The sequence below is a fragment of the Panthera onca genome, chromosome A1, assembly GCF_046562875.1.
Source record: "Panthera onca isolate mPanOnc1 chromosome A1, mPanOnc1 haplotype 2, whole genome shotgun sequence".
Taxonomy (NCBI): Eukaryota; Metazoa; Chordata; class Mammalia; order Carnivora; family Felidae; genus Panthera; species Panthera onca.
This window is the reverse complement of record NC_138339.1, coordinates 169,243,529-169,259,816: the sequence shown is the minus strand read 5'-3', so window position 1 is coordinate 169,259,816 and position 16,288 is coordinate 169,243,529. Positions and strand designations below refer to the sequence as shown.

Below are 16,288 nucleotides of genomic sequence, written 5' to 3'. Positions count from 1 at the left end.
TGGGGAGCCAGTTCAGGAAAACAAGGCATTTTGGGAAAATAAGGGCAAACTGCAGGAGCTCCCCATATTAGCATTTCAATAAAGTGAATGAGACCGGGGAGAACCGTCTTCAGTTATAGGAAAAAGTACAGACGGACTGACGGTGTGCGACCTACACCTCATATAGGTCAACCCAACATATTTAGAGATGTCCTTTAGTTTTTAACACGTGATTTCTCCCTAGGACAGGTGGCAAAACGAAGTATCTGCTTTTTAAAAAGTGGCTGCAAGTCTCAGGAGTTTTGTGATCAGTTCAATATTAACAAAGCAAGCTTGGAGTCAAGAAGGTATGTTGTTTTTTGTTTTTTGGGGTTTTTTTTAACCACGCGCCTATACAGGGTTTCAAGGGCAGTTACGGAGTTATTTCTGGCCAATACAGTGAAATAGCAATAAGCCAGACTTCGGAATCAAGGGAGCAGGAGAAATTCCTCCCTGAGATTCACATGTGTCACTAACAGCTCCAAAGAAACCTAAGGTCATCAACTGACAAATGCCAGAAGTTTTCAGATTGCTCTGGCAGCTTTCAGTTTCCTCACAAACAGGAACCTGTGAAATTAAAAGCAGCATTTTTGAACACAGCTACCTTCGTTCACCTGAGCGATCCTTTTCAAACGACCTCCGGGATAATCATCGCTCTTTGCTTATTAGGAACCGGCAGCGTCCACACCTGCAGGCAGTCCCTAACTTTTCCCGCCCTCGCCCACTCTGATGGGGGCACCCGCGTCACGCCGCGCGCAGCGGCTCTGCGAGCGCGTTTCGCGGCCCGATGTCCCCTCCTCGCCGGCTGGTCCCGCAGGCCGCCCGTGGCTCCTTCACGGCCACGCTCGGTCCCCGGCCTCCCCTCCCCGTCCCCGGCTGCCGCGGGCACCGCACTCGGCCCGGACGCAACGCGCCCCGCAGGGAGCGACGCCCGAGTCCCCAGAGCCCCCGCGCGGAGGGAGCGGAGACAGGAGCCCCGACTCGCCCCGCTTCCAGCGCCTCACCTGCCGCAGAGCGCGGCGCCGTCGGGGAGAGCGGACCAGGCAGCGAGCGGAAATCCCCGGCGAGACTGGCGCCGCAGCCCCAGGAGGCCGCCCCCGGCGGCGCCCCCTGGAGGCGGGACGCGGTACCCGCCCGCTCCGACCCCGCCCACACCTGGGCACGCGCCGGGACCCACGCCGCCGTGCACACCTTGGGCGCCCCGCCGCGGACGCTAATGTCCTAACCCGTCCCGCCCGGGACCTCGTATCCGGCTTGAGTCTGTGTGGGACCCAGACGCACTTGGGGACACACGACAGCTACACACACAGAAATGAGCCCACACCGGGGAATGCCTCCTGGAGGACGCATGGACACATCACCAAAGCCTCACACTGGAGCATCCACACTCGGCGCTGGTACCATACTGAATGCAGATAATCATATAGTCTTGATACCAATTCTCCCTTTTAAAATAAAACAGTGGGTGTAGGAGATAGTGAAAGAAATGACTTCCCTTCTGTCCTCTGGCTCCTAGAACTAAACTTGAGGCCCAGAAATTAGAAGAGTGAAGACCAAAAGCTGAAGGAGAATTTTTCTCTAGAGATTTTGTTCATTCTGGGTTGAAGCAATGCTACTTTGGGGACCCAGGTGACAAGAGCACAGAGATAGAGGGCCACTTCTGTCACCTCTCCCCAAAAACACAAATACATAAGTAGTTATTGGAATAGCAGTAACCCCCTTAATCATTTTCTGCCCCTTCCACTTTCTCATGTATGTGGACTAGTTGAAATCTTACTACAATTTGATTTTTATTTGAACGATTCCAATAGTATAGATGTGGTCGTGTTTTGAATGGATGTATATAGATTTCCAAAAGAATTCTTTAGGACCAGATTCATAAGCCATAATTTATTTCAAAGAGATTTCTTCCCAAGATTTGTTTTGGGAAGTTCATGATTGAATTAAAATATATTGAAAATCTTGTCTAGCATGTATTTTTAACATCATTTTAAAAGAGTAGCAGTAATCATCTTAATGTTTTTTTTAAATGAAGAATGATTCTTTTCCTTTTTGAGGGAGGATGATCATGTTGGCAAAGGAAAATGAGCCAAATGCATGAATACATAATTCCTCTGGTGAAGGAAAATTAAAGATGGTTACAAGGTGAGTGTTCAATTGCATTTAATGGCAGGTAAGGCTGGAGAGTTTGATTCAACATAGAGTAGGCTCTGTGGGATGAAGTCTTCAGCTAACTCTCAAAAAACGACTTATAGACAAATGGTTCAAAGTAGTAGTTTTCAAAATGTGACCTCAGCCCAGCAGTATCAGGAGCACCTAGGAATTTAGAAATGCAAAATCTTAGGTCACACCTGAGATCTTCTGAACCACCAATTCTAGGCGTGGGGCCTAGCATTTTAACTAGTGTTTATGATGCCTTTCAAGTTTGAAAATCATGATTTAGTGAAGAGTTGCTCCAGTGTTTCTCAAACAGAATTGTGTATGTGAATCAACTGAAAATCTAGGTTAAAAATGCAGATTCTGGTTCGGGTAGACTGGAGTAGAATCTAGATTCCCAGGATTTACTTGTGTATGGACACACACAGGGACATTGTGTCTGTAAATACAACTGCCCAGCAAAGGGAAGGGTGTGGGCTGCCCTTAGAAAGGTGAAAGTCACCCAGTTTCTCAAGGAAACTGAGTGGTTGGTTACAAGTCCATGGCTTGTCAGTTTAGTATTGGTGAGTTACACAGGAGTCCTTTACAAGCCAACTGCTCTGGTGGGTTTAGGAACAGAGTGGACTCATTGAGGTTGTCACGTTGCATCCAAATTGTAGGGTGAGTCACTCACCGAAAAGGGCTTAGCTTACCATCAGCTGTTTCTGTGCTCATTCTGGTCCATTACTTTGCCATCCATAATGTCCCATATCATCCAGGCTCAGGGTCAAGCCTGCAAATCATTTACGTAGGTTTAAAGCTCAGCAGATGTTTCCTTTATCAACTCAAATGATTTAAACCGACAAATTATCTTTAATTGGAATTATGCAATTTGGCCATTTTTGTTGTCTAAATCCAAGTAGGTGATTTCCAAGCTCTGTTTTCCAGACTTTAACAAGGGAGATAAGATAGATGCCAGCTTTATATTTATATTTGACTAAATGCACTGCTACTTAGTATTATGAGAAAGAGTCCAGCCTCAGTGTCCTTGTGACCCTTCCCGCAGGCCTCCAGCATTGCAAATACCACACTACAGATAGGAAAACATTTGCATCCCTTGAAACTGTAGGTATAATGTGAAATATATATACTGTAGGCATAACATGAAATAAATAACAGAACGAGGAGACTATGTAAAGAGCTTGAAATCTAAATAACACTATAAAATCTACTGAAATATTATCAAATTATTCTAGTAAATTAAAAAAAAAATCCTCTTTGGCCCCAAATAACCTACAACCTAAATCCAACACTTGTTTTTGTATGGCCCACGACTAATGAGTTTTACATTTTTAAATGCTTGAAAAAAAAAAAGAAAAAAGAATACTTCATGACATATGAAAACTACACGATACAGTTCAATGTTTATAGTCACGATCATTCGTTCATGTAGTCTTTGGTTGCCACTGAGACTGTGTGGTCCACAAAACCTAACACCTACCATCTGCCTTTTTACAGAAAGAGTTTGTCTACCTTGCCCTATAGTTTTTTGTTCTGTTACAATATCTAACTCTCTTTCCTGTAATAGTTAATTTATATGACTGACTCCCTACTGGACTGAGTTTCATGAGAGCAGATTTGTATCCTTTGTCTGAGTTTCCAGCACTTGCCACCATGGTACACAAAATTAGGTATTCAGTAATATTTATTTAAGTGAAGTTTACATTTTGGTCATTTTCCCTATGTAAATCTATATAAACTTACCAAAAAGCCTTTGTGGTTCAACACAGCATCCATTAATTAGGCTAATTTAGAAAATTTGTGTGCAAAAAAAATAGAAAAAATGCATTATGCAAATAATTGGATTCCTTTCTTCCATTTCTAAACCTGACTCTAAAAAAATTGTTGTTAAATTTGAAAGCAGCGGGGTTATTTTTTTGTCTTCTTTTCATTCTGTCAAGTTATTTTACTTGGTACAACAGATCTCACTGCTAAACAAGTCCCATGGCAAAGAAATTAACGAACAGAGAAAACCAATCTCATGAAGCTATGTTAATTCACATTAAATTCAATCCTGGTATTTCTAGAATTAATGTTTTAAAGATGATGTGCATTGCTGTCAGATATTTAAAACTAAGGTGTTGACATTTTCTCCACAAAAGAAATGCAGTATATTTTCTAAAAAGTCTATGGACTTCTCAAGGGAATTGCAGTTGAAATGGTTTATGCTATTCTTGCCCATTTTCTGGACTTCTAAGAATAAAAAGCCAAGACTAAAGAGATTATATACATAAGATTATTTAGTTTTGGTGAATAAATCCCTATTCATGAATAGGAGAATAGTTGTAAGAACTCCCAGAAAAAGTAATATGGCCAATGAAATATGCCATCCACCATGATGGAAGCTAATTACATTGCAAAGAACCATTGTCAGGCCACAAACCAATATCTGACCATGTAATATCACTACCATTGTTCTTCCTAAAACCAGAATCAAGTAATTTGGTTCTGCTCTCCAAACAGTAATTGCATTTAATGGAAAGGAAATAATTGCATTTAAGGGAAATAATGCTTACCTGGTGCCTAGAAATGTAGACATTACAAAATTAAATGTAGCTTGATTCCCTTGAGCTGTCAATGTAGGAAATGAACACATTTTGAGTGCTGTTATGTGCCTCACACAGTATGACTCTTCTCTCGTCTTAGCCCTTGAGCAATAGTATGAAGCAGATATTATCATTTCCATTCTACATATGAAACGGCTCCAAGAAGCTAAACAGCCCACTTAAAGGCATGCTGCCAGAAAACCAGAGTGACAAGATTTGAACCCATATCCAGGTGAGCCCCAGCCCGTGCTCTTTAACATGAGGGCTAAAACAGGGAAGCTGGGTGGTATACACTGGAATGTATGTCATCTGGACTAATAGTTTCTTTTATATTTGAACCTTGTGGTTAAAATGACTGATTCTGATGACCAGCCCCATACATGTAGTTCTACCCATGAAGAGATTTCATATACATTATATTTGAGGCTTATTCCTGTGCTGTATGGTAAAGACCTGGTAGAGAATTTCTTCCACTTTACAGATGAAATAGAGAGGTTGCATTGCTTGCCCATTCTTACTGATGATTTCAAATAGCAGCTCTTTTTTTTTTTTTTTTTTTTTTTTTTTGAGTAGGCTTCAAGCCCAGCATGGAGACCAACACCTGGCTTGAAGTCACAACCCTGAGATCAAGACCTGAGCTGAGATCATGAGTCAGACGCTTAACACAGTGAACCACCCAGGCACTCCAAATAGGAACATTTTTTAATAGTCAGTGCTCTTCAGAACAAGATTTCTCAGTAAGAAAACAGCAGTCAGCCACCGAAGGGGAGTATTTGACATTGACTTCAGTGTGTCCATAGGAGGAATGTGGTTTCCTGCTCACTTTGCAGCTAGCCTAATCTGTGCTATCTTGGCATGATGAGTGGCAGAGGAGAAGTTTCCTTTTTCAGTCCAAGATACTTTTTAATTTCAAAATATTTTGAAGGACTAGAAGCCTTGAAAACATTTTATTTCCACAAAGGTGTTGGCATTTCAAACATTCTTACATTTCATAGCAATTTTTTTAATGACTATTTATATCAGCACTCACAGCATCTCACTTTTATAACTTAAAAAAATTATTTACGTTTATTTATTTATTGTTGAGAGAGTGAGAGAGAACAAGCAGGGGAGAGGCAGAGAGAAGGAGAGATAGAATCCCAAGCAGGCTTCGCACCATCAGCACAGAGCCCAACACGGGGCTCGAACTCCTGAACTGCGAGATTATGACCTGAGCTGAGATCAAGAGTCAGGCGTTTAAGGGACTGAGTCACCCAGGCACCCCTCACTTTTATAACTTTTTATAATGGACCTCTGTCTAAGATTTAAGTTTTTTTTAATTTTTTTATTTATTTTTGGGACAGAGAGAGACAGAGCATGAACGGGGGAGGGACAGAGAAAGAGGGAGACACAGAATCGGAAACAGGCTCCAGGCTCTGAGCCATCAGCCCAGAGCCCGACGCGGGGCTCGAACTCACAGACCGTGAGATCGTGACCTGGCTGAAGTCGGACGCTCAACCGACTGCGCCACCCAGGCGCCCCTAAGATTTAAGTTTTTTTTAGAAAAAAGGGTTAAGCGTCTAGGGATGTTTGAAGTCCACTGGTGTAGCCCAACCCTCTTATCTTGTAGAGGAGAAATTAATGACAAAGTAGCAACCACCACCACCATGATTTTTATTAGAAGCACCGGAGACATGCAGTAGTTAAGTGGTTCACTCCAGGTTCATGCTAACTAATGGCAGGTTGGAAATGTTGGTAACTAACTGAATCCTTGAAGCTTAAAAAAAAAAAAAAATGACTTATGCCTTGAAGTTGGCCCAAGGACAATCTCACACTCATGGGCTCTGTTCTTTCTACTTTATCACCTTGTTTGCTGATGTCTGTAGATGCCTAGACAAAAACTCTAAAAGCTATCATCCATTTACTTTATCAGAAAGTTCTAGAAATGAGTAGTTTTGATTTTCTCCAAGATAAATCTCAAGTCCAGCCATCAAAATTAATGTTATAGGAATGTAGCTGATGAGACAAATCTGTTTTTAAAAGATAGATGAAAGTGCAATTTGAATCTACAAGGAAAAACGTTTTCTCAAACACTTATCACCAAGTTGGAAGCAGAAAAGGATCACCAAGTTGGTCCTTGAAAAATGCCACATATTTAAAAATAAAATTATGTGGCACCTGGGTGGCTTGGTCGGTTAAGCATCTGATTCTTGATTTCAGCTCAGGTCATGATCTCAACGGTTCATGAGTTTGAGTCTGGTATTGGGCCCCACACTGATGCAAGGAGCCTGCCTGGGATTCTCTGTCTCCCTCTCTGCCCTTCCCCTGCTCTCTCTTTCTCTCTCAAAATAAAAAAATAAAAAAATAAAAATAAAATTATTAGACATGCAGGATGCTCAAGGCAGTTTTGATAAACAGTGTAACAGATTTAAAGTACTTGCTAAATGAGTCAGAACGTAGTGCTAAAATTATAAATCTGAGGGATGCTTGGGTGGCTCAGTTTGTTGAGTGTCTAACTTCAGCTCAGGTCATGATCTTGCAGTTTGTGCGTTCGAGCCCCACTTCAGACTCTGTGCTGACAGCTCAGAGCCTGGAGCCTGCTTCAGATTGTGTCTCTCTCTCTCTGCCCCTCCCCTGCTCATGCTCTGTCTCTCTCTCTCTCTCTCAAAAATAAATATTTTTTAAAAAACCAGGGTTACTCAACTCTGGGATCCCTCTATTTGGGTCAATATGGTAGGTGCTCCCCTTATCCATGTACAATATGGCTGACCCCTCAATGGAGTTTCTGCCTCAATATACTCTTCCCTTCCTGTGGATGCCTGGTGAAGCTTTCACTATAAATATGGGGCTCAAAGGAGAAGGCAGAGGTAACCGAACCAATATCTGTTCCTGTGAAATAGAAAATTCATCTTGATTGTATATTTCATTGCCTCCAGGAAAAACAGATTCCCCAACTGATGGAGAATTTTGAACTTGGACAGCTACAAATGTAGAAGATGCAAATGCCTGACCAAGGGGCCTGTGGGCTGAGAGAAGTCCCCTGGAAAGGGGGCTGGGAACCATGCTTAAGGCAGACATAACGTAAACTGAAGCTCCACGGGGGCAGGGATCCCCCTTGTTTTCACTTTCGATGGTATCCCCAGCAGCAGGCACAGTTGGTGCTCAAGAAAATATTTGAGACAAATAATAACATGAGAGTAGCACAAGAGATCCTTGTAGAGGGATTGTTCTATATCCTGACTGTGGTGACCACACAAATCTACACATGATAAAGTGTCATAGAGCTAAATATGCAAATGAGTGCATACAAAACTGGTGAAATCTGAATAAGGTTGGTAGATGTATCAATGCCAATTTCCTGCCTGTGATATTGTACTATAGTCATGCAAGATGTCACCATTGGAGGAAACTGGGTGTAGAGAGTGTTGGGATCTCTATATTATTTCTTACAGCTGCATGTGAATTGACCATGGCCTCCAAATAAAAAGTAGTAATGTGAGAGTAAAAACAATCTAAGATGGGTGACAGCAATTCAGAATGTAGTAGGATGGGAGTCAAGAGAGATGGGCTTTGAAAAGCTAGACCCTGTTTGAAAGAGAGAGGCCCTTAAGAGAGGAGGCACACTAGTCAAAAAAGACAGACATGTGTGTGGAAATCTAGGGGTGGAAGCTCACCAGATGGGGATAAAGAATATGGAGAGCTGTAAGTTTAGTGCTACTTGGTCAGGTGGGGGGAATGCATGATGGGCCCCAAAATACAAATCACAAAATTGGGACCAATGTGTTGTAGAGTGAAAGGGGCTCCAGTGACCCGAACATCTGCTGGACACCATATTTGGCAGGGCCTCTGTCAAGATTCTGGCTTGCCTTACTGATGATTTTCATTCCCAAACTGGGGTTTGGCCAAGCATACAAATGTACAAATGTGTCTACATCTGTCACTATGTGGAACTTGTTACATGCATGGACTTGATTTCCTCTTGTCTAGAGCTAAACTCCAACCAGTCTGAGGTCCTGACTGTTGGCTTCTATGTGTAACCGTATGGGAACACAGGCATTCCCTCACCCACTCTCCTTCTACCCATCACCAATTGATTCCTAAGCATTTCTTAGGTCAGTTCCCATGTCTCCAACTTCACTGCCACTTGGCTACAGCAAGCCCCCTCATCCCTCCCCTGGCCACATGGAGTGGTCTCTTCACTCGTTTGCCTCCTTACAATTTCGTCTCCACTGACAGCCCAAGTGATCTTTTCAAAATAGACATCTGGTCATGTTGCCCCCCGCCCCCCACCCTGCTTTGCAGTGTTCCATGGTTAAGGACCATCTGGTCCTGGTCACTTTTACCTGCTCCAGCAAGTGCCCCTCCCCCTTCCCCTTCCCCTTGGACTTTGTTCAGCAAGTACTTTAGCTTTCTCATGGAAGGGCCTTTGCATGTGGGTTTTCTTATGTACGCAGTCCAGGTTTTCTCAACCTTGGCACTACTGACACTTTGGGCCAGATCATTTTCTTTGGTGGGGGCTGTCCTGTGTATTGTAGGATGTGTAATTGTAACATCCTCCCACTCACCATCAGTTCTGACAACCAAAAACATCTCTGGGCATTGCCAACTGTCCCCTGTGAGTAAAATCTCCTGTGAGTGAGAACTACTGACCTAGAGTGATCTTATTCCCCTCTGCCTTTCAAATCTCAGTTCAAAAGCCACCTCAGGGAACCCCTTCCTGACTATTCAGGCAAGATCCGGTCTCCCTCTTCTATCATTAATTATATAACTACGTGATAATTATAGCTTCTCACTGTACTATCCCCTACATGAAGGCAAGGGGTCATATCCACTTCTGCTCATCACTGTATTCCCTCTGCCTAGGAGAGTATCTGGCACACAGCAGGCACTTAGATTTGTTGACTGAGGGAATGAATGTATTTAAGGTCAAATCTGTGTGCTGCAAAAATCTACACCCTTCTCTAAAATTCCAATCTGTCATTTTTTGAGGGTCTCCTGGGCCAAGTACTTCATTAGGGTGAGGGAGGCTGTATTATCTCCATTTTACAGATGAGAAACTGGGGCTTAAGCAATGCTAAATGGCTTGCCTATGACATCACAGTGGGAGAACCAAGACCCAAGTCTAGGTTTTCTCACTCCAAAGTCTAAGCTGAAGGATGAGAATACAGACATAGATGTCCACTGCTGTGCTATGGGGCTCAACCTTTTATTCTGCATGATATTTTAAGTCAGTCATTTGAAATAGAATAAATGTAAAGACCATGCTTAAGAAATAGGATAGAATCAGAACCCCAGAGAGCCCCATCAAGGTAGTAGGCTAAGTCTAAGGATGAAACTTTTAAAATTTATTTATTTTTGAAGTTTATTTATTTTGAGAGAATCCCAAGAAGGTTCCACACCATCAGCACAGAGCCTGACATGGGGCTCAAACTCACCAACCGTGAGATCATGACCTATACCGAAACCAAGAGTTGGGCTCTTAATGGACTGAGCCACCTAGGTACCCCAAAACATTTTTTACAATTTTTTAAAATGTTTTTATTTATTTTTGAAGGAGAGAGAGAGAGAGAGACAGAGCATGAGCAGGGGGGAGCAGAGAGAGAGGGAGACACAGAATTCGAAGCAGGCTCCAGGCTCTAAGCTGTCAGCACAGAGCCCGATGCGGGGCTCAAACCCATGAACTGTGAGATCATGACTTGATCCAAAGTCAGACACTCAACCGACTGAGCCACCCAGGCGCCCTGTACCCCAAAACTTTTTTTAAATGTTTACTTTTGAAAGAGAAATAGTGGGGCAGGGGCAGAGAGAGAGGGAGACAGAGGATTCGAAGTGAGCTCCATGTTGACAGCAGTGAGCCCAATGGGGAGCTTGAACTCATGAACCTTGAGATCATACCCTGAGCCAAAGTTGGATGCTTAACTGACTGAGCTACTCAAGTGCCCCTAAGGATGAAACTTTTAAGGACTACTGGAAGGCTGAATATAAACAGGGAAGAAATGTAGCAAACAGAGGACAACCACAAACTGCCTTTTTGTGTGTGTGTGTGATCTCACCATTAGGGAGCTATAGGATGATGGTCAGGCTCTCAGATTTCTCAACCTGGACACTTCTCCCATGTCTGTTTTGACAACCCCCCCCCCCCCCCCCGCTCCACCTCCTACTGTGATTAGCACTGAAAACATTAAAATAAAATAAGAGGGGAAATGACAGACTCCCACTTCCCGCTTGTTGGGAAGGAAACCCAAGAAGCAGAGGGTGGCCACCTCAAGGTGGAGAGAAAAGGGCCAGCGCCAGCATGGTGCACTTCCAAGATCTGCAGAGACAGAAGACTGCCTGAAGTATCAATCAAATTAATGACTGTTTTCTCTGCAGAGAAGACAGCCATAATGGAAATCCTGAGAGATGGGGCAGTGGACGCTAAGGGGATTCCTTCTGTAGGCAGGGGTCCCAGATGTGCATGTCTTGGTTTGACACTAAAGTTTTAGTATTGGTAGGAAAAAAACTCCTGAAGGAGCTTTTACAAGAAATATTTTTCTTTACTCTCAAAAGGCAAGTACTGTCATAAAGAAAGAAATTTGCTTTCAAAACAAAGATCGACAAGCATATAGTGCATCTATTATCTGTTGAGCTAAGCACTGTAGGAACATAAATAAGAATAAGACAGCTCCCACCCCTAAGAGATCTATAAATTGTTACTGTTATTTTGGGACCATTTAAAAAATGTTTGAAACACAGCACTTCCTTTTCTGATGTATGTCACACACCAGTACTTTCTTTCCTGATGTACCTCAACCATCATAAGTCACAATTTCTAAATTACAATTCATTGCAGATCTGCTCCCCAAAATGTGAGTGTAGAGAATTAAATTCATCTCATTGTGGATCTGTTCATCCCATTCTCTAAACTTGGATAGAGGACAATTGTATTAAATGGTCTCTAACACCAAAGAGAAGCCACATATGAAAAAGGATGAATTGGTCACTTGGATTTCATTTTAAGGGAAAGGAAGACACAAAGTTCATAAACTTGAAAATCACCTAATAAGAAGGCAATACATTTTTATACCAGCCTGTGTAATAATTTTACTGCATAAGATATTATAGAGGTTGCATAAAGCATTAGGTCAACATCATATACAGAAGAATAAAGCAAAAAGGATTATCTTGATCAAATAAAAGAAAAAAATTCAATTCTTAAAAATACCACAAATTCCCCAAATGTGGCTCTTTTTAAGACAAAATCTACCTCTTGCATTTCCTGGATATAGTAATGACTGTGGTTCCATTAAGCCGAACAGAACACTGCCTTATAGCTAAAAACTTAAAAAAGCAACTTACAGAGATATGTAACCCTCTTAATACTGGATATAACAAAAACAAAAACATCAGGCTGACTGCCTGCTTTTGCCTAAAGCATGGCTTGAATTTACTATTAATACCAACAGCTTATATAGAATGTGAATACTACATAATTTCCTTTGTCATGAAGCTGCACAAATCGGAGAATCCAAAAATGATTGCAGGAGTGAGTGTCTTCCAATGACGGGAAAGTATATAAATATACTAGATGTTAAAATTTCCATTCTTCATTCAATTATTTGCCCTGTTTAAAACATAAAAATACAAATAAATATATTTCCTTACAAGGGAAATTCATAGTCTATCTTTAAAAAAAGATAAAGAAACAAAAATCTTAATTTACTTTTTCTTGTCATTAAATAAAAATTCTAATATACAGACATATTCGATATTTATATAAACTGTGGGAGTCCATTTATGATTTCTTGTTCACAATTTACATTTAATAGTGTTAGTCTCTGTACAACGTGGCTCACACCCCATATGCAGGTTTAATTTTACATTCTGCTCCACCTAATTTTTTTTTTTCTCTTTTTTTCTTTTTAATTAAAAAAAGATTTCATTTTTGGAATTTTAGGATTTACATTTGAGTCGTCTGAAAAAATACAATTTCAATGCAAAAACCACATCGAGCATTCAAGAAGAGTATACTGCTGGTGCTGTAATCTTTTTGCGTGTCTTTGTTTTCATAGAAAAAAAACCAGTCAAATAAACAACATGTAAGACTTTTAAATGGTTAAACACAATCATATCATATTAATGATATGCCTCATGCACACAAACAACAAATGAAGGAAAAAGGATCAGACGTCTTTCTTTTGCTTTTGTTCTAGCTTTCTTCTTAATAGACTATAATTCTCCTTAGTTCCTGATGCAGTGGGGTCAAGCTGCAGAGAGATTTCATAGTGTTTTTTGGCCAAGTCTAGATGTCCCCAACGATGATAAAGCACAGCTGAAATAGCAAGAGAGGGATTTCATTGGAAATGCTTCTGAATACCTTACAGTATTCCCAACCACTTGTGCAAAAAAAAAAAAAAAAAAAAAAAAAAAAAAAAATATATATATATATATATATATATATATATATATATATATACACATATATATATATGCACACACACACACACAGTTTTCAAAAATCATTGTTTCAAATAACATTGTTTGTGCTGCCAACTTTATTTAATAACCACATTCCCTGGTGATTGTCTGTTTAACCACCTCCCGTTACTCCTGGGGTTCTGCAGATCACTAGATATGACCCATCTTCTTACAGCAACATTATTACATAAAGAAGGAAAGTAAGATTACATCAAGGTTCTCAAAGTTGCCATGAAAATTCCAGGAAGTCAGGCTGGATATGGCTGGGCTCTGGTATGTCTCAGGGCCCCGACCTTGCGCCAAGTCCAGCATCTGAATAACGATTCCCCTACATCTTTTGTCAAAATACTAGCTTGTTTGTTGCTAGCTAGGAATAAGGGCACTCACATCAAGATCTGACCATAAAATGATAGTTTTATGTAAATTGTAATTTGTAAATGCACTTTAATTTTGTTTTTTTTATAGCCTTTTTAAAAAAAATCTTTCTTCATTTTGAGAGAGAGAGAGAGAGAATGTGAGTGGGGAAGGGGCAGAGAGAGAGGGAGACACAGAATCTGAAGCAGGCTCCAGGCTCTGAGCTGTCAGCACAGAGCCTGATGTGTGGCTCGAACCCATGAACTGTGAGATCATGACCTGAGCCAAAGTCAGACACTTAAAGGACTGAGCCACCCAGGCACCCCTGTAAATGCACTTTTAGCAGAGACCTAAGAGAACATAAGAACACAGTGGAGACCAGGCTATAATGGAAGGTCCTCTAGGGAATAAAGGAAAGTATGTAAGTGAGACCAGAAACTTCCAAAGTAATTTTGTGTTTAACATTCTAGGATCTTTCACACAAAGAAAGAAACTTGAAGTTTATCATAAGAAGGGGATAAACTGAGTGGGGAATTTTGGGTGTTGGTCTGGTCATACAGTTATAACTTATACACAGGACTACTATTTCGCTACCTTTTTAATGTAATAATTTCTTTAAAAAAAAAAACACATCTTAAAGGGGCACCTGGGTGGCTCAGTCGGTTAAGCATCTGACTCTTGATCTCGACTCAGATCATGATCTCATGGTTTGTGGGATTGAGCCCCACATGGGGCTGACAGCACAAAGAATGCTTGGGATCCTGTCCCTCCCTCTTTGCTTGCACACACTCTCTCTCTCTCTCTCTCAAAATAAATAAATAAATAAAACCCCACATCTTAGAACCAGATTATAAAGACCAATGCAGGCTAGATTTGTTAAAAACTACTTTCTCTACATTGATATTACAGAAATGCACCCATTTCTTTAAACTTACGCGGACTTTTGATATGATTCAAATTGAAAATTTTCCTTACCCAAATTGCCATGGTAACTTGCAGAATTTGGATGAGCTTTAATTGCTTTGAGGAATAAAGCTTCGGATTCCTGACGAATGATATAAAAAATAAGGTATTGCATGATGCAAAAGCAACACATAGTTTTGCTGTGTACAGTTTTTAAACATTTAATGTCCTTGTTTTGTGACACTGCATCCTTCTCCCAGAAACATTTGGGAAGGCCAGCGGGGCCATACCCTGTTAAGAGGTTCTGAAGGGCAATCAGGGAAGTGTGTGACAGGGCAAAGGGGACAGAACAATAGTGAGGGGAAGATGGGCAACGGAGAGCAATGGTGGCTGCACAGAGAGCACGAATATGCTAATGAGCTTTGCCGCCTGCCTCCCAGAAGTGGCTGGAAGTTTGCAACTTGAAGCAAGTAGCTCGATTCAGGGTGCATGGAGGATGAGCCAGAGTCAAATGACCAGGAAAGGGCTAGGCTGTTGAGGACACCCACAAAAGCGTCATTTTCATTCAGCATCAATGAATTCATTTCTAGGATTCTCAAGGTAGGAGCTGGGGCCGATTTAATCCCCCCAAGACTCATAACCCTTCAGCAACCCAGAAGGGGCTCATTCAGCTGGAAAAAATAAGCAGGGAGAAGCAGGGAGAGACAGCTACCTGTCACGTAAGCAGTGGCAGGATTGTATGTGACCATGACCAAATGCCCCTGGTGTGTGTGAACTGGTTCTTGTATAGACTTGCATTTCCTCCAAATAGTGCTCATTTCCAATCGGGCTGCAAAAAGGCATGGCCAAGTGTTTTTTTACCTGATCATCATGTGACCATGGCTGCCTGGATGGTCCCGTTCTACCATAATGCTGGGAGATAAAGATGCCGAACTGTTCTTTGCTGACATCTGCCGGGGGTAGCTACTCATACCCGTCTGCATTTGTGCTACTGAAGGGCCACACATGCTTTAGTGAGTATCAAACAGTAAGCTTAAACAACTAAAGTTGGTGGATGGGGGACAGGTTTGCTCCTTCTAGCTGCACCTTCTGTGAATTTTCCAGGTGGGCTTCCTGGAAAATATCTAGGATCGTGCATTTTATAAAGTGTAGAAGGACCAATTTCCTTGCCCTGTGATGGCCCATGGTACTCCTGAGAAACAGGCTGGGCATTTGGGCAAACAGCTCTGAAGCCACAACCTTTTTAGAGAGAGCTGGCAGAGAAAATTTTATATTTTGGAGATGTTGTCCAAAAAGGACTGAATGAAGACATTGTTACAAGATGTCAGCAAACAGCACTTCCGGAGCTCAGAGTCAATGTCTACATTCCAAGCTATGGTCGCTGAAACTCGTTCAAGGAAGTGTAAGGTTTTCCCGACATATTAGGTATGCTGGTAAAAAAGAAACCAAATGGATTGCATAGATTTGGAGTGGTTTCTAAGTACCTATGCTTTCTGATGACTTTCAAATATTACCATTTAATCTAAAATCTGAGAAATAGGAAGTCCAGGGAATCTAAATCTACTTTAAAATGCTTCTCTACTTGCAAAGGAAGCAGAGTTAATTAGAGACAACTGATGGAGAGAGAAAAAGCAAGTTAGGAGTTCTCGGGGGACTCTGGATTCGTTTAAGGGATTTTTGAAATGCCCATGAGTGTGGACACCATTCAGGAGGACGTGGAGTCAGAGTCAGGTTTGGAGGACACGGTGGTGTTCAGGATGGCATGTGTAGAGAGGGGAGCAGGGCTTGTACCGTCTTGGGGGGCTGCCGCTCTTGGCAAGGCAGAGCCTGAAGTG

The 16,288-nt window shown here is 41.7% G+C and overlaps 2 protein-coding genes across 11 annotated transcripts in view; both read right to left on the bottom strand.

Annotated features, from left to right (window-relative positions):
* GGACT (gamma-glutamylamine cyclotransferase) overlaps window positions 1-1,140 on the bottom strand; it is a 47,446-nt gene extending 46,306 nt beyond the window's left edge. For 2 of the 8 annotated variants that reach the window (XM_078432182.2, XM_078432211.2), the window contains exon 1: window positions 1,023-1,138. The gene's annotated coding sequence lies outside the window, so the exon portion shown is untranslated. The other 6 variants (XM_078432190.2, XM_078432192.2, XR_013549791.2 and 3 more) reach the window with 5 other exon arrangements.
* Window positions 1,141-11,710: 10,570 nt separating this feature from the next.
* TMTC4 (transmembrane O-mannosyltransferase targeting cadherins 4) overlaps window positions 11,711-16,288 on the bottom strand; it is a 65,273-nt gene continuing 60,695 nt past the window's right edge. For all 3 annotated transcript variants that reach the window (XM_060636753.2, XM_060636755.2, XM_060636756.2), the window contains exons 17-18: window positions 14,526-14,595; window positions 11,711-13,050 (exon numbers count right to left, since the gene is read on the bottom strand). In XM_060636753.2, the coding sequence (XP_060492736.2) occupies window positions 12,902-13,050; window positions 14,526-14,595 (219 nt within the window). In that variant the 3' untranslated portion in view covers window positions 11,711-12,901. The remainder of the gene's footprint in view (window positions 13,051-14,525; window positions 14,596-16,288) is intronic.